This window comes from Diaphorina citri, unplaced genomic scaffold, assembly GCF_000475195.1.
Source record: "Diaphorina citri unplaced genomic scaffold, Diaci psyllid genome assembly version 1.1 scaffold2014, whole genome shotgun sequence".
Classification (NCBI taxonomy): Eukaryota; Metazoa; Arthropoda; class Insecta; order Hemiptera; family Psyllidae; genus Diaphorina; species Diaphorina citri.
Genome location: NW_007379440.1, coordinates 88879 through 107870, shown reverse-complemented (window position 1 = coordinate 107870; position 18992 = coordinate 88879). Strand labels below are relative to the sequence as shown.

Genomic DNA, 18992 nt, shown 5'->3' with positions numbered 1-18992 from the left:
AAATATGAACACGAATCCATCAAAATTTGGGATAATATTAATTAAGTTTTATTAAGTTTTTTATGCTTCAATACAAAAATATAACTAGATACCTATTCCCAGCCCACAAGTACTAATGTACTTTTAAGGAAAAAAGTGATTTTCATTCTTGATTATTATGAAGTTTTATTATTAATTGAAAGAGATCAACAAAGCCCTCTTTATATCAAAAATTGGCTTCCCCTGTACATATGAAGATGTGTAAACGGTGCTGAATTTGAGTTCTGATTTTGTAAACTTGTTATTATGACTGATTATCCCTTGAATTACAGGCGGTCAGCTGAAGGGCTCAAATCAGGGTGGTAACCCACAGCAGCAAGTTGGTGCCCAACCACCCAACCCTTCTCAAGGTGGTTCTGGACCAGGCAATAAGAACCCTCAACAACAGCAGCAACAGGGAGGAGGTAGTGGTAGTGGGGCCACATCATGGGCTGCAGCAGCCGGTAAAAATCTGCCTCCACAATCAGGTGGAACCAATGCTGGAGGTAGTTCCACATCATGTAAACAACAACTCGAACAACTGAGTACAATGAGAGAGGCACTTTATTCTCAGGTGAGACAAAATACTTGCATGATAACGGAAATCGCCTATTAGAATGCTTCCATTTGTTTGAAAAGTGACAAAACGCTTTTTCGTTTTTATGTGTTAATTGACAAGTTTGTGGATGATATAATTGTGGCAGCCTGCTTAAGACGTCTGGAATTCAGAGTTCAGAACAAGGTATATGCCAGCTTCAAGTCCATTGTAAGTTATATTGATTGTATTCTAAATACTTATTTATTTATTTACCTAATTTACGGGATCTAACCCATTATATAAACAAAATTCCCAATTTGTAATAAACCTACCTAATGAAATTAATCATAACAATAAAAAGAACGAGTAAAGATAAAGAGTTTATTGTTCAACATACATTATACATAGGGGTACTTTATTTATTTGTATATTTTGTGTTTTTTTAGTTTTGTTTAGATTTAAGTGGAATATGGAATGTCCAATTGTTCATATTGTCCATTCTACCCGCTTGTATCAACTGAAAAAAGGGGGGAAAAGGGAAAAACTCAAAGATTTAGAGCTATATTTGTATATTTTGTGTTTTTTTAGTTTTGTTTAGATTTAAGTGGAATATGGAAAGTCCAATTGTTCATATTGTCCATTCTACCCGCTTACCCGCTTGTATCAACTGAAGAAGGGGGGAAAAGGGAAAAACTCAAAGATTTAGAGCTATTTTAATTAAGGTCATACCTTAGTGCCAATAGTACGGTAATCAGGTGAAATTTCAAACCAATCAATCGGTAAAAGGTCTTTGTATATTTTGTGTTTTTTTAGTTTTGTTTAGATTTAAGTGGAATATGGAAAGTCCAATTGTTCATATTGTCCATTCTACCCGCTTGTATCAACTGAAGAAGGGGGGAAAAGGGAAAAACTCAAAGATTTAGAGCTATATTAATTAAGGTCATACCTTAGTTCAAATAGTAAGGTAATCAGGTAAAATTTCAAACCAATCAAAAAATAAATCGGTAAAAGGTTCACAATATGATTCTACCCCTTCCGGTAAAGCTAGAACTTCGAAATTTCGCAGGTATAATAAGGAAGTATAGGTTAACATATGGTCCAATTACATTGAAAATTGACGGAGTTATGATAGGGGTAAAAATGCGTCGAAATGTTTCGTGTAATATACACAAAACTTTTCTTTCCCCTTAGAGGTACTTAAGTAAGAACCTACTTAAAAATGTAGGTAGGTATACGTATTACCTATTTAAATACCTCCTCTACCTACTAACAGGCCATGCACTTTTCAAAACTACCACGTCTTTTTCAGACTTGGCAATGTTTTGTTTTGTTATTGTCCAATGTAGCTGAGAATGTAGCGCAAAAGTTGCACTTGGCTCCGCCCACAGGCGGAAATAACCTTTTTTTGGCGGTTTTCACCGAGTATGTTACGTATACTTTACACTTATGGTCCAAATTTCGTGAGATTACATTGAAAATTGACGGAGTTATGATAGGGGTAAAAATGCGTCGAAATGCTTCGTGTAATATACACACTGGCGTGCTCAGGCCGGAACTTGGCCTGGCGCACTGCCGTGCGCATTAAAGGTAAGGTAAGTAGTACTGTACTGGTACAAGTTCGAGCTCGATCCAACAAAAAGAGCCGGAGTTATGGCCTATTCAAAATTTCATTTTTCGATGTTCTTCCGAAAATAGTGATTTGCACTTCAAATTTTTTACAATAAAAAAAAAGACCCAAGTGATTTCTCAAGACGTAATAATAACAGAAAGAAAATGTAGGAGCCTACAGGCCTACACTTACCCTTTTGTGCAATGAACTACACTTACCCTTTTGTGCAATTAACCGCTTTTCGGCGGTTTTCACAAAACAGTTAGAGATACCGAAAAAGTTATGAGAGTAGACCCCCCCAAAACCATACCTAAAACCCCCCAAATAGTAATTTTTATGAACATCGGAACAACGGTTAGCGGTATTTTCCTGTATTTTTAATTGTGTTAAGCATAAATGCTTGTCACAAATTTAATGTCGTTCCCTGCTTAATGCACTACGCTAAATTTTATAACTTGACTTGGACTCAAACCACCAACCTCCAGATCCGAAGTCCACCGCGCTATAACCACTAGGTACACCACTGAGATTGGTCCGAATTCCGAGTACTGAGGTCCTAAATTAAAAAAAAAAAAAAAAATCGACCACTTTTCGGCCACCTACTTGACCTACAGGTTGCTGTAAGAGTACATTAACTGAACATAAAATAAAGTTTGACCACACCCTCATGTAGGAAACTTGATTTTTTTTACAGTTTTCCAACATAAAAGTGATACCCAATCCTTTTATTTGTTACTCTAAAACCTAAAACGTTCCTTTTTTTTTAGGATGGATGGGGTGGTCAACACGTGAATCAGGACTCGTCTTGGGATATTCCTGCCTCTCCAGAACCATCCAATAAAGAACCAAATGTAGCGGGAGCAGGGAATCCTCAAGCACCACCTGCCCCAGTATGGAAACCAAACGTTAATAATGGTACATACATGTTTAAATTCTGAGATACTGGGCGACTTTCCTATATTCCTCAGGATTCAATTTTTACCTTCCTTATCCTATAGGAAGGAAAATAATGTAATCAGGTCAAATTTTCGACGGTCAGTTTTTAGTGCCAAAACACGTTTTGAGGTCCCTAGAGTCTAAATACAAAGTTTCAGCCATTGGTCCATGTGTCTGTCCATCTGTCTGTTAACAAAATATCTCGAGAACGGTAAGAATTAGAGACATGAAATTTGGCAGCTGTCAAATGTGGCAAAGATGCGACACGAAACTTTTGGTTAGGATCGGTGCAACGCTTGGAGGCAGTTTTGCGTTTTTGGTGTTAACAATATCTCGGGAATGGTATAAGCTAGAGCAGGGGTGGCCAGACTTTTTTCGTTGCGGTTCCCTTCTTAACTTTCAAAAGTGTTCGAGGTTCCCCCCCCCACCCACACCCAAAGAATAAAAAATAAACTCAATAATTTTTGTTGCTAAGCCATTTTTCTTTAATTATGAATGTCATCTGCCAACTTCTGGAAATCCACTTTATACTATGTAACAGCTCCTCGCACAAAATTTCTATTTTTGGTTTTCACTGCATTCATAGTTGAAAAGTCAATCTGGCAACACTGGTTTGAGGCAAAATCAATTCAAAATTATTGTTACTCTCAATTTGGCTATTGAAAACAGATTTACCGTCCTTTATGGCATTTCTAATGAATGTGATGGGTTTATGCTTAGTTTGAAGGGGTTAAGAGGTTTAGAACACAAGACATCTACTTCACACAAAGTTGTAGGAATATTATTACCTATCTAACATGTATTGGGCAAACCCACTCTTTTCAGGATGTTTATTTTTGACACTCGAGTAATGTTCTTTGATTCTAGTGTGGATAGGTCTAGCAGTTTTACCAATATATTCCCCATGATCTGGTACTCTAATAGCCGATTTCACCAAACTTCAATCAAGCCTTAATTGAATCTTTTTTTTTTTTTTTTTAAGTGATGAGTGTTCCACCGCCGTTTTTATTTTGTAGCAATGGAACAACTGTTACATTAGACGCTACATTAAGCACTGATGGGGAATTAAAGTTGAAAATTGCATTTCACCAACCTCCGTTAAGACATTTCTTCGATCAATTCACCCTAAAGAAGAAGAAAAAAAAACTCGTTTTTGATTATTCTTTTAACGGATTTTCAAATATTGTGCACGTTTGGTTACGTTTAGTTGAAATCTAAGACACAACATTTTCCATAGATATAGTTAATTTTCGAGCCATATAGTAGATGGTAATATTATAAAATAAATTGAAGTGTAAAGCTATTTTCAAAAAACGCAAAAACGTTTTGAAAAACGTCAATTTCGAATTGACCCAGAAAAACGGTCATTATATTCGGATTCAGCTATCTTGAAAAGACTAAAAGACTAGTGTAATAGCAAGATAAATGTATCTATTTTATGTTCTAGTTCAATTGGATATTATAAAGTGCAGAAAATGTGGCGAAGAGGTTACACAAACAAGATTGGAGTCATATTTGAGCGCTCTGGAATTCATTGAAGCTCAATTAGACAGAATGAAACACACATCATGTATCCTTTAGTAACCATTTAGAGTAGCGATTCTGAACGGGGGCGATTTCCGATTTCTGGGGGCGAAAAGAGAACTGGTCAAGACCGAACAACATTAGAAGTGGGTTTTGAATCCATCCACAGCGGACAATCCTTGGTCCCTGAATCTATTCAAAAATCATTGATGGACATCAAGTATGATGTTGAAAAGAAGCTCTGTTCAATTCGTATGAGTATGAAAAGTTCTGGCCTCAAGGAAAAGAAACTTGTCGAGACCTATGGAATAAGGCCAAGTGGTTATTACTTGCCTTTCCAACAACATACCTGTTTGAGAAGGGCTTCAGTGCAGTGACACATTTCTATATATATGTACAGGGTGGTTCGTGATTTGCGAACCACGCTTATATCTCAGAAACGGCTGGGAATTAAGGAATGAAATAAAAGGCATCGTGTAGATGAAATTTTGATGATTAAAATGGCTTTTTTTAAATTTGCAATTTTTTTTGCAAAATGGCCCATTTTTTGCCAAATATAGGTCACTCTTATGGGAACCCCTATTTTTTATTTAATTTTTGGAATCAGCATAAAATTTTAATTGAAAAATTTTTCACTCGAAAAAATTTGCTCTACAAAAATTTGCACAAATCGCGATTTTGTGTGCGTCAGTGACCCCAGATTTGATGAACAACGCAGTTGGTCCTGAGTTAGAGCGAACAATGCGTTACTGTGTACAAAGAAATGGATCTCATTTTGAACAGCTTTTATAAATTTGTTTGTTGTTGTTGATTGTTGTTGAAATAGTTAAGTGAATAATACAAAAACTAAAGAAATAATTAAGAAATTGTTTTTCTTTCTCACAGTGTACAGAATTTTTGTACATCAAATTTTTTCGAGTGAATACATTTTTTCAATTAAAATTTTATGCTGATTCCAATAATTAAATAAAAAATGGGGGTTTCCATAAGAGTGACCTATATTTGGCAAAAAATGGGCCGTTTTGCAAAAAAAATTGCAAATTTAAAAAATGCCATTTTAATCATCAAAATTTCATCTACATGATGCCGTTTATTTCATTCCTTAATTCCCAGCCGTTTCTGAGATATAAGCGTGGTTCGCAAATCACGAACCACCCTGATGCCGTTTATTTCATTCCTTAATTCCCAGCCGTTTCTGAGATATAAGCGTGGTTCGCAAATCACGAACCACCCTGTATACTCATGCATATGGGAATGATTATTGTTGGAAATGATCCCATATATCTACTGCAGGCCGTTGTCCCTATAATTCTGGACCACCCTGTATGTATCTGTTACAGTTAAAGCTAATTCTTCAGTTAGAGTTGACTATACTATAACTAACTGGGCATTTTGGTTGACTATAACTAACTGGTCATTTTGGTGAAAGTTGATTCTAAAAATAAAATCAAAATTTTTCGACACAGACCACAAGCGTCCAATGTAGCAGTTGTTTCATCGCTACGAAATAAAAACGGCGGTGAAACACTCATCTTTTTTAAAAAAATAAATAAAATGCAGCGAGTCGAATTCATTAAGTTTTGATTTAAGTTGTTCAACTGACCCTACAATAAAATCAATATTGTAAGGAGTATTACAAACGATGTTACTGAGATTAAGGATTCTGTTAATGGGACAATTAGCACCAATATTGAGGACAATTAGCACCAATATTGGTTCGAAAGAATTTGGTTGAGAATAGGTCAGTATTTCTGGTTGCTCTCCCTCTAACTCTAAGGCCTATTTGTGAAACTAGATCGGGGCAATCAATTAAATTATTCAAGAGTTTAAACAGAAACACGGTATCAGCAATGTCCCTTCTATGTTTTAGACTCTTAAGACCACTTGTTCTTATGATTTCGGAATAATCATGATTTTCAATTTTTATTTTATGTTTGAAAGCAAGTAATCTTAAGAATTTTCTTTGAACTTTGTCAAGAAGTTGAATGTGTTCATTACAAAAAGGAGACCAAAGAGATGAACAGTATTCCAGTGACGGACGAACCATAGAACAGTACAAGGCTTTTATTGTTTGAGGAGATTTGAATTCTCTTGAGTTACGTTGAATGAATCCCAAAGTTTTCATAGCTTTGTTTTTAATATTAGTATAGTGAGTATTAAACTTGAGATCATGATCAATCGTAACACCAAGATCTTTCACATTTTCAATACGGGATAACTGTTCGCCATCAATGGAGTACTGAATCATAAGGGGATTCTTTTTACGAGTGAATGTTATCATATGACATTTTTTAACATTAAGAACCATTCGATTCTCGCTGCACCAATCAGAAAGAAGGGAGAGAGTGCGCTGCAGATCCAAGCCATCCTCAATACTGTTAATACGTTTAGCCAGACGGAAATCATCGGCAAATAAAAGACCACAATTATCAGGTAATCTAAGAATCAAATCATTAATAAAGATATTGAATAGGAGGCCACTTAAATGTCCGCCTTGAGGACAGCCTGAACGAACTGGAATTGGATCGGAAAAACATTCGTTATACTTAACAATTTGGGTTCTGGTGGAAAGATAAGAATAGAACCATGATAACAGAGGATCGTTAATACCTAATGAACGAAGTTTAGAACATAAAATATTGACATTTACCTTATCAAATGCCTTGCTAAAATCAGTATAGCAGCAGTCAACCTGGCCACCATCTTCAATTGCAGATGTTAAAAATTGGTAAAAAGTTGTTAAATTGGTCAACGTTGATCGACCTTTGATGAAACCATGTTGGCTGCTGACTATAGTATTAGAAAGAGGTTTATGAATAATGTCAAGGACAAGTGATTCGAAAAGTTTTGGAATGCTGGAGATTTTTGCAATAGGTCTATAATTAGTAACATTTGTCTTAGATCCAGCTTTATAAAGAGGTATCACAAAAGAATCTTTCCAGAATTGAGGAAAAACACCATCTGTAAGAGATTTGTTAAACAACAGCGTAAGGGGACGGCAAAGCTCAGCAGCACACTCTCTTAAAAGCAATGGTGGGACACCATCAGGTCCAGCAGATGACGACTTTTGAAGTGAATTGAGCTTTTTAAACACCACATCAGAAGTTAGCTGAATACGCGACAAGCAAACCAAAGACTGAGAGAGGCCAAAATCAGGGGGAATGATAACTTCGTCCGAATAAACATTTGAAAAGTGAGTAGCCAATAATTTTGTACTCTCTTCAGAATTAGAAGCAGTCGCGCCATCTAGAGACAAGCATTGTGGAGCACCATTACTGTTGCTTTTTGATGAATAGAATAGAATATACCCTGCTTATACTGCCAGAATGAGACTGAAAAGTCCCTTTACTCCCGCAGTCTAAGCAAGGTCTCATGTATTTGGTACAATATTTTCAAAAATAAATTACATTAAACCCTTGCTTGAATTAAAAAAAAAAAATGTACCTATATAAAACTAAAGCTGAAAAAGGAGAGCAAGAGAAAGAAGAGGAGAAGATGTAAAAGTAATAGCAAAGATTTGTGAGGTCATGGTCGAAGGTAAGGGCTTGCGAAGAAGGCTGTCAGGTACATAGCTAGTTTCTTGAGACATGGATATTTATCTTCAGAGAGATAGGTCCAGAAGCTACAACTTCTTGAATCAGCTCTGGCTTTTAGGCCAGAATGAGACTGAAAAGTCCCTTTACTCCCGCAGTCTAAGCAAGGTCTCATGTATTTGGTACAATATTTTCAAAAATAAATTACATTAAACCCTTGCTTGAATTAAAAAAAAAAAATGTACCTATATAAAACTAAAGCTGAAAAAGGAGAGCAAGAGAAAGAAGAGGAGAAGATGTAAAAGTAATAGCAAAGATTTGTGAGGTCATGGTCGAAGGTAAGGGCTTGCGAAGAAGGCTGTCAGGTACATAGCTAGTTTCTTGAGACATGGATATTTATCTTCAGAGAGATAGGTCCAGAAACTACAACTTCTTGAATCAGCTCTGGCTTTTACGTATGTAGGTACCTACCTACCAAAATATCTCCATTAGGTACTCAATAAGGTACATTTACACTTTTATTTTTTCCCGTTTTTTTTTTTTTTTTTTTTTTTTTTTTTTTTTTTTTTTTTTTTTTTTTTTTTTTTTTGGTTCCCTCAAAATGAGCTTGCGGTTCCCTCAAAATGGGCTCGCGGTTCCGGTTCCCGGTTTGGCCACCCCTGAGCTAGAGACTTGAAATTTTGTATGTAGTCCACAAATGTGACAAGCATGCAACACAAAACGTTTGGTTAAGATAGGTGCTGCGGTTGGCGGTATTTTGACCGTTTTTTGGTGGATTTTGACCGTTTTTTTTTTTTGGCGGTTTTCAGCTATACTGACTATTAGGTATTAGGTTAGAGATATTGTAAAAGTTACAATAGAACAACACATAAATAAGCATCATTCAATAGGATAAGGAAAGTCGTGTGGTGTTCACACCAGATTTTTTTTTTTTTTTTTTTTTTTTTTTAAAGCTTGAGTTTGTATGTTATGTTTTTCTTTTTCAGTGTTTTTCATATTGGTACCAGGATTAGGAGACTTGTGTCTCACATGTAATCTGTCCTTGGACACACTCATCATTTACATAATTTGGTGTTAATAAAGTATTTATTATTTTCATGGCGGTGCTTTGTGGGAATTGGTACAGAATGTTCTTCAGGGGCAAGGCCGCGACTTCATTATGAAATAGGTGTCTTGCATTTTTTTTATATTTTTTTATTTTTTTTTCAAATACGTATTCCGCAAATGTAATAGAAAGTCGTGTGATGTTCACACCAGATTTTTAATCAACTTTTACTAGCGATAGTTGACCCTAACTAGGTAGAGTATACTCTTCCTGATGCCAGTTAGTGAAACTCGATTCTTTCTCAATTTAAGATTTTTGCCAGCCTAATTAGCTTGGTTGGTAGTGCGTCTGCCTTGTAAGCGCTAGGCCGCGATTCGATTCCCGCCCGGGGCGGATTTTATCCTGATGGGATAATGTTCGTTCTCGGAACGGCTGGCTTTCTGCTATCCTGTCTTCCTTCTCTCTTCGATTTCGGGACGATAAGACCATAGCAGTTACAGTTCCCTCTGTCAAACCCCTTAAAAAAAGATTTTTTTATCAACTTTTATACTAGCCAATTAGCGAAAGTTGATTATTTTTCAACAATTAGATCACCATTTTCCTCAGTTGTTGAGTACGCTCTCTTTATCTGGAGGACTATGGTTCGAGTCCAGCAATAGGCAATACTTGAATTTAAAATAAGTAGTATTGTTTCTTGTTAGATTAAGTAGGGGAGTAGGCTAAAATTATGGAGGTATGTACCTACAAGAAAAGAAGAACACTTTTTTATTGGCAAATTAAAAACAAGGCCGTAGGTGTAAGAAGGTTAATTTTAAAATAAAAGTTGTTTATTTGTTGTCACATGGCAAGGAACTATGGCATTTGGAGTTACATTGGAGTTACATTCTTCTTCTAACAAAAACACTTGTTAGAAGTACACTTTGTCTGGCAGGAGCACCTGAAAAAGCCTTGACTTGGGATAAAACGAAAACAAAGAGATGCGCACGCATCTTACCAGCACGTGATCTGTAGCTGGCACCGGATAGAATCAACTCTCACTAGTGAAAGTTGATTATATTTTTTCGCTCAATTTCACTGAGAGGGGTTAGTTAGAGTTGATTTTATAATTTTTAAATCAACTTTCACTGTTTATTTTAGTTATAGTCAACTCTAACTGAGACTCTGCTTTAACTGTAACATATACATATATTCCAAGTACTTTTTGAGGAACCCATCCCTGGGAAATACTTCATAAACTCAATTATTATTATATAAATAAATTTGGTTCAATCTTGTAACATCTTTTTCTAGCTTGGTGCAAACTGTTGTTTCATTTTCACAGGCACAGAGCTTTGGGAGGCAAATCTTCGTAATGGTGGACAACCTCCCCCTCAAGTAGCACAGAAAACTCCATGGGGTCATACTCCAGCCACCAATATTGGTGGAACCTGGGGTGAAGACGATGAAGGTGAGTCAATTCCACTTGAAACAGGTCGCTAGTATAATAGTGTTAGTGTAATGTATTACAGGTGATGCTAACTTATGGCCAGGTAGTATGATAATGTTAATGTAATGTACCTATTACAGGTGATGCTAACTTATGGTCAGGAGGTGGAGCTGGTATACAGCAAGGTGGAGGACCAGGGGCGGCTGCTGGAGGGGGCTGGGGTACAGCAGGACCTAGTTCTGGCCAGGGCCCGGTATGGACTGGGGGACCCAAGAAAGAAGAGTGGGGAGCAGGGGCGGGGGGTTGGGGAGATCCAAGGGATCCTCGGAGTGGAGGTTCTGGGGTTCCTGGCATTGATCCTGGCTCTCATCCTGGACAACATCCTCATACCATGCTATGGAATCAAGATACGTTTTTTAGCTCAATGATCTTAAAAAAATCAAGGGGCAACAACCAACACGTAAAAAAGATCGATATTATTATTATTTTTTTAAATAAGAAATTTACGTAGGTCCCTATTTTTTTATATAAATTTACCTAAAAAATATAATATCGATCTTTTTTACGTGTTGGTTGTTGCCCCTTGAAAAAAAAAAAAAAAAAAAAAAAAAAAAAAAAACGAAAAATACAGTACTTGGGCTTTGGAACAAGTTTGAATTTAATCCCACTGTATTATTGTGCCAATTCACTAAAAAGGCAATACTAAACTACCCAACTACAGACCTATATCACTTTTGACAATATTTAGCAAGGTTCTGAAGAGAATAATACAACGTACTGACTTACACAATACGAGTTTAGGAGGGGTATAGGGACAGAAGACACACTCGTTGACTTAACGACTTACCTGTATGACAACATGGACAGGGGGAAAAAGGTAGTAGCCTGCTTTCTAGACATAGCTAAAGCTTACGACTCCATACAACACGACAAACTGCTACAAGAACTACGAAACATAGGACTGACAGACACTGCACTTACCTGGTTTACTTCCTACTTGACCAACAGAACACAACTGTCTGACAAAGCAGATTGCCTGCCATATTCAATAGTTCAAGGCAGCTGTCTTGGTCCATGCCTTTTCAACTGCTTCATTAATAAATTACCTGAAAAGCATGGGCCAAGTCTTCAGCTATGCCGATGACACGGTAATCTGCTATACTTGAAAGTTTCGGAATTTTCATTTAAGTTTTCAAAGTTGATCCCTCCGGACCTCCGCCCCTGCTAAAGTTAAAAAAAGAGACTTGGTATAAAATGTTTCTCCTTGAATATAATGCGGTGCTTTGTGGGAATTGGTACAGAATGTTCTTCAGGGGCAAGGCCGCGACTTCATTATGAAATAGGTGTCTTGTCTGCACTCTGTGTATTTCTTATGGTGATTTTAGCGATCAAAAATTGATCATATCTCAGGATCGGTTTAGATTTTCGCAAAATCTTTCTAGGTGTTGTGGTTCTCGAGATAGAGCGATCAGTGTGTGAACTATGAAATGTGAACTGTGAATGAGTGAATGGATCTTGTTCTTATAATATAAGATTTGTTTCAGCGTTTTGTATCCACCCTATAGAATGTAAAACTCACTGAAGTTGGTGATGTTTGTAGGTGCAGGAGATCCATTGTTACGCGGTGATCCCAGAGGTATATCTGGTCGTCTAAACGGAGCAGCCGCTGCTGCCGATCCCATGTGGGCTCAACCTCCCCAAGTCCCCCCTGGACCCCCAGGCTCTCATCATCATATTCAACCCCCAGGACCACCCCCTGGACAACCCAAGATGATACCACCTGGCCCAACACCCCCTGGTATGTTAACCTTTGTGTTTATTTGCTCTTTGTGTCAAGTGAATTGTGTTGATGCAATGTGAAAAATTCACTTGACTCGTGTGGTTCTCTAGGTCAATGGGCGGGTCCCCCTCACAAGGAAGCTATGAATATGAAACCTAATGTCCCCGGGGCCGGGGGATGGGATGAACCTTCCCCTCCTGCGCAGAGACGCAATCTCCCTCCTAACTATGATGATGGCACTTCACTGTGGGGAAATAAACCTCCTCCCCCACCCCCAGGTCTGTATGCTAAGCAAGCAAGGTGCAAGGGTTCCAGTCTCTCTCCCTCTGTTATCTGTCAAGCTTGTTGAATGGGGACCTTACCTATATACTGCTAAGCAAGCAAGGTGCAAGGGTTCCAGTCTCTCTCCCTCTGTTATCTGTCAAGCTTGTTGAATGGGGACCTTACCTATATACATAACGATAACACTTTCCAACTAACTGCTGTCTATCTATTTTACTAACTTTCTAATCATCATTTCATTCACTAAACATAATGAGAAATTAAGATCAACATGTTATTTTGGATGATTTAACTTAGGTGCATGGCAGTATGTCAGCCTCAGCACACTTGTATACGTGGTGCTGAGTGAATGCCCTTTTAAATTTATCACTATAACTCCTGATTGCCTGGTCTGATTTTCATGAAATTTGGAACATAAGGTTATAAGATCAAGGCACGTCGATCCTTGAACTTTTGGGTCCTAGGACTGAGCAGGGCCGATTTTTACTTTCTATTATTTGGTCTGCACTTTTCAGATACGGTTCTAGCTTCTTTTTATTATTATTATTATTATGGTGAGGTGTGTGCCGACAGAGGAGCAGGGGAAAAATCAGCTGTGCCAACGATACGCCGCGACCGTCTCCGGAGCCCCAAGAAGTGCACTTGTCACCTCCCGTACCACCGGAGACCCTCGCGACGCCTGTACAGAATTCCAGAGCTCGCCTGGTTCCCTACACCTTCCCTAATCTGCACGGGCAAACTACAAAACCTACCCATCGTGTCCACACACACCTCCCTTGTCATATCCGTACGGGGACTGGAAACATTACTTAATCTGCACGGGCAAACTACAAAACCTACCCATCGTGTCCACACACACCTCCCTTGTCATATCCGTACGGGGACTGGAAACATTACTTCCCCACGGTGACCCAACAAATATTTCCTCCTCTGTCTGAAACAACAGAGAACACCTACAAATAAAATATAGAACGCAACTAGTCTGAAACAGAAAGCACACCATACAAAGGACATCCTTGGTCTGAAACAACAGAGAACACCTACAAATAAAATATAGAACGCAACTAGTCTGAAACAGAAAGCACACCATACAAAGGTCCTCCTCTGTCTGAAACAACAGAGAACACCTACAAATAAAATATAGAACGCAACTAGTCTGAAACAGAAAGCACACCATACAAAGGAATAGATCACAAAGTGGACTATTCTCCCATTTCCCCTTCAGAATACACATACAGATATAATAAAGTATACAAATAACATACAGTACAAGACCTCTGTCTCCCCTGTAAGGCTACCTTGAGGCTTGAGACAAGGCTTGCGCCTTCAACCTTCTCTCCTTTTCTTCTTTCCCTTTCATAATCTTGTGAACCATAGTGGAAATGTCTTTCCAGTTTGTGTTGCTTTGCAACATCATTTTAACCATATTGTCTTTGGTCAACTTTTCTCCCAACATTTCCTCTACCTCATCTCTTTCCCTGCACCATCTTACACATTCAAACAGAGTGTGCTTTGGATCATCGGTTTCCTCACAGAAAAGACATTTGGGAGTTTGTGCTTTCCTTATCCTATGGATGAAAGACTGGAAGCAGCCATGTCCCGACAGCACCTGTGTGAGATGATAAATTTACTTCCCCGAAATTTCTGGAATACCAGGGTCTAATCTGTGGTATAAGGGTCTTTGTCCACTGCCCGTTTGCACTCTGATCCCAGCCATCCTGCCATCTACTAAGTGTTAACTCTCTTTCTCTGTCTTTAACCTCTTTTACTTTCACGGAAGGTTTTATACCTTTCCTCAGCTGCCAAATCAATGGGAATTACCCTGGAGATAACTGAGGCAGCCTCCGTAGAAACTGTTCTGTAAGCGCAGGCCATTCTCAGGCAGAGTTTCCTCTGTCTTGAAAGAAGCCTCCGCCTCTTTTCCTTGAATCTAAGGCAGCTGGACCACACTTGCGCCGCGTATAGTAGAAGTAGAACGCTATCAGCTGCCTGTTGGAGCATCCTTCTTTTATTTTCTCCCGGTCCGCCCAGCTGGGGTACTTTCCGGGACAAGGCTGCGACCGTCTTTTCTGCTTTACTGGTGATGTCTTAAGTGAGGGAGGAAGCTTAGCCCACTATCTAAAGTCACTCCTAAGTACTTCAGACTCTTTTATCTCTATCCTCTGACCCCCCCCCCCAGCTTTATATTTATTGTCCTGTTCTTTTTTTTGCCTGCAATAACCACTGCTTCTGACTTTTCTGGTGCCACTTGTAATTTATTGTCCTCCATCCAGTTGTTTATTTCCTGAAGAGTGAAGTTTAGCTTAAACTCCATTTCTTCCTCATCCCTAGCCAGAACCACTACCACAAGATTGTCTGGATAAGCTATTTGTGTAACCCCCTCCGGTGTGACGAGTCTAAGGACGCCATCATAGAATATACTCCATAAAGTCGGCCCGAGGATTGACCTCTGTGGCACGCCTCCCGTCATGTTCTTCTCAAAACTCTCTCCAACTATTATCCTGTCACAGAGATATGCTTCCATCATTCTAATGAGGTATTGTGAAATCCCCTTCTCTTCCAATGCTTTTATTATTATCTCCCATTTCGCTGAATTAAATGCATTCCTTATATCTAGTGTCGTTAAGGTGAATTAAATGCATTCCTTATATCTAGTGTCGTTAAGGTGCACATTCTTCTTGTTGTACAGTCTCCTTGTTTATTTAGTTCATTTCTTGCTACATCTGTCACCATAAGTTTGTTGGGACCCGTGGCAGTGGCAGACACCATTATCAGAATGATGACTACTTTTTCAAGATCCCAAATTCTTCTCAATTCTTGTTTTTGCTATTCTATCATTATTTATCACCTGAGCGAAATTGAAATTATGTCACATAGGTAACTAATTTTAGGACAATTTGAGGGATATTTTCTGATGTTGTGTTGTTATATTTGACAGGCGCAGGTGCTGGTGCTAACAAAGTTTCACACTGGAAGGAAATGCCGACTCCCCCTAACATGGGAGGCCGTGGTGTGATGGGGGGCCCTATTGGCCCTGGCTCCCTACAAGCAAACCCACGCATGCCTGTCAACCCGGGCGCCATGAAACCAGATGGAACACCCTGGCTGGGACCTTCCAGGTAATTTATCATTTCACTATTGTATCAAATCAAATCATGAATCTTTGTGGTAAAGCAGAGAGCTTTTTACAACTTTTGTGGGTATCACAGCATTACCAATGAAATGCCGCCACTAGTCGCTACTCGATTAAAGGAGCTACTCATTTGTCCTCACGAGGCAGAGTGCACCCCGAATACCAAGCACAGAGCCGAAAAAACTTCGACCCTTAAGCCTTTAGGTATTCCCTCTCCCCATTATTTTTTTTTTTTTTTTTTTTTTTTTTTAGGCTTTATTTATAGTGGCAGGGTTCTCCTGAAGGAGCTCTTCCATCCAACCACTAGTGTTTGTGTGTTAGATTGTGTATGTATATTGTATACATCCTACATTACTTACCATAGTCTATCTGAGGGTGGAGGAGTCAACCTTACTATTGCAAGGTACATTTTAAACCCATAAAGTCAAATATTCGCTCTTTCAAGGTACATTTAACCCCACAAAGTCAATTATTCGGTTTTTCAAAGTACATTTAACCCCAAAAAATCAAATATTCATTATTTCAAGGTACAGTTAACCCCATAAAGTCAAATATTCGCTATTTCAAGGTGCATTTAACCCCATAAAGTCAAATATTGGCTATTGCAAGGTAAACATATGAGATGGAGCTGGTTGGTATAACTTTTCGTTTTAATGGTTTGTTTGAAGGAATGGTGTGTGGGATGGATCTCATGACCCATCAGCTGGAGTACCTTGGGGTAGCCACGAGGATAAATTAGGAGGTGCACCATGGAATGATGGTAGCTCCTGGGGTGCCCCTAATCAAAACCCCAAGCCCAAAAACCCAGGACAACCCTGGCTGGACAATTCGGGAGATGTAGACCCATCGACATGGGGTGCTCAACCCCCCAAATCTGGACCGAAACCTCTGAGCAAAGAAATCATCTACGCTAGTAAACAATTCCGCATTCTATGTGAGATGGGATTCAAGAAGGAAGACATAGAGAGTGCACTGAGGGCTTCCAATATGAATGGAGACGATGCATTGGAACAACTTAGTGCTTGGCCTGGGACCAAGAGGTTTGATGCAGGAAGTGATATGCAATTTGATCAACACCAGGGTACACCATTCAGACAAACACCTACACATAACTTTGCTGCGTCTGGAAGCACTAATCATTACTCTGGAAATTAATATGGAATTATTTGATCAGTCAAGGAAATTAAAATGAGTGCTAGTGTTCTTGCAGATTACAAAAAAATAATACTAATAATAATAATAATAATGCGTACGATAGTGTTCCCCACTCTTGGTTGTTGAAAGTGCTGGAAATATATAAGATTGATCCTCTAATTATTGATTTCCTCAAGCTATCCATGAGATATTGGTCAACAAGGTTATTCATAAATACACATGGAAATTCTTTTGAGAAAGAAGATAATCAGTCAGGAAGTAACAATGTGCAATCTGGAAAACTGACATTCAAACGAGGCATATACCAGGGAGATGTGTTCAGTGCACTGTGGTTCTGTTTATGTTTGAATCCACTCAGCAACATATTGAACTCCACCACCTATGGATACAAACTCAACAAAGATCCTAATTCCCGTGTCACACATGCATTCTACCTTGATGATCTGAAGCTTTATGCCCATAGTTCTGACCAACTTCAAAGCATGATGGAAATAGTGGTGAATTTCAGTTCATCAATTTGTATGTCACTTGGCCTCAACAAATGTAATATTCTGAACGTAAAACGAGGGAAAATCATTGAGTCACCCAGTATGCATTTATTGAGTGAGAAGTCAGCTCCCATGGCGTAGTGGTCACTGCACTCGCCTTGCACGCGGGAGACCCGGGTTCGATTCCCGCGGGGTCAAGAAATTTGTATCATGCAAATGATTGATCCCGTGACTGGCTGTTGCGGGGCCCACTCAGCCTCGTGAGGAAAATGAGTAGCTATGACATGTAAATGCGCATAGCGACCGGTGCCAGCATGGTAGGTAAACATTGGTTGTTAGGATTATTGAGATACTTATTGGGAAAAATCCTACAATGCTGCAGTGAGCACCAAAGTTGTGACATAACACAAAGAAATTGCATTTACAAATCCTCTGTATGGTAAACAATGTAATCAAGTAAACATGTCTGCTAAATTTTATTTAAAGCGGGCAAACTGATCAAAAGTTACGGTGAAACAAGGAGTTTCATTATAAATGCAAGAGGTTTGATAGAGGGAACTGTAACTGATAAGGTCTTATCGTCCCGAAATCGACGAAGAAGGAAGACAGGATAGGAGAAAGTCGGCCATTCCGAGAGCGAACATTATTCAATCAATGTGATTTCTCAATTTTCTCGCTCTCGAATTTTCGACCCATTATTCGTTCAGGATAAAATCTGCCTTGGGTAGGAATCGAACCCGCGGCCTAGCGCTTACAAGACAGTCGCGTTACCAAAGTAACTAGGCTGGCGACTAGAAATAAAAACAAGCTTTTGGTCAGACCCAAACAGAAATCGACTTTCCATTTTTCGAATAAGCTGAATTTATTATTGTTATTTTTATTTCGTTTCAGAGGAACGAGTATTCGGAAAGCATAGGTTGTCAAATTATCAAGCAAGATGATGTTACTCAGGTAAGTAGTGCCAACAAGAAAAACTGACTTCCTTTCCAATTGAACCCACTTCCCTTATTTTGAAAAAAAAAAAAACTTTCTCCGCCAAAGACAAGAGAAACGGCAAACGAAAAATACTTATCCAAAGAGCGCTTAGAATCAGGAAAGTATTTTTCACCATTTTCTTATCTATTGTTCCTCTATTCTCTTATCCATTTCCCCAGGAGGGGTTGAGCGGACTCAAATCATGTCCCCCGGACGGTCTAGTCTGGAGACTTGCAATCTGCAGTTCGCACGCTCTATACTCGATGGGCGGGGCAAAGTCTTTCGCTCACGTGTGGTTTGAGTTTGTGCAGGAGCTACGATATCGGTGGGAGAATTCATTGCGGATACCGGGGTAAGTGAGAGACAACTTTTACCAGATTGATTTTTTTTTTCCTTAGATAAAACTTTTTACGGAATTGATTTTTTATTTTGAGATATAACTTTTTTCCTAATTGATTTTTTCGAGATACAACTTTTTACCTGGGTAATCGATTTTTTTTTTTTTTTTTTTTTTTTTTTTGGGATAAATTTTTTACCTAATTTTTTTTTT

The 18992-nt window shown here is 38.6% G+C and overlaps 1 protein-coding gene across 1 annotated transcript in view; it reads left to right on the top strand.

Moving 5' to 3' along the window:
- The first annotated feature begins 236 nt into the window (after positions 1 to 236).
- The window catches only part of LOC103517948 (protein Gawky), a 69354-nt gene continuing 50598 nt past the window's right edge, over positions 237 to 18992 (top strand). Inside the window, exons 1-11 of the mRNA XM_026829868.1 lie at positions 237 to 240; positions 312 to 592; positions 2933 to 3080; positions 10525 to 10650; positions 10770 to 11040; positions 12207 to 12427; positions 12520 to 12687; positions 15630 to 15810; positions 16493 to 16958; positions 17156 to 17536; positions 18359 to 18418. Coding sequence (XP_026685669.1) covers positions 237 to 240; positions 312 to 592; positions 2933 to 3080; positions 10525 to 10650; positions 10770 to 11040; positions 12207 to 12427; positions 12520 to 12687; positions 15630 to 15810; positions 16493 to 16958; positions 17156 to 17536; positions 18359 to 18418 — 2307 coding nt within the window. The remainder of the gene's footprint in view (positions 241 to 311; positions 593 to 2932; positions 3081 to 10524; positions 10651 to 10769; positions 11041 to 12206; positions 12428 to 12519; positions 12688 to 15629; positions 15811 to 16492; positions 16959 to 17155; positions 17537 to 18358; positions 18419 to 18992) is intronic.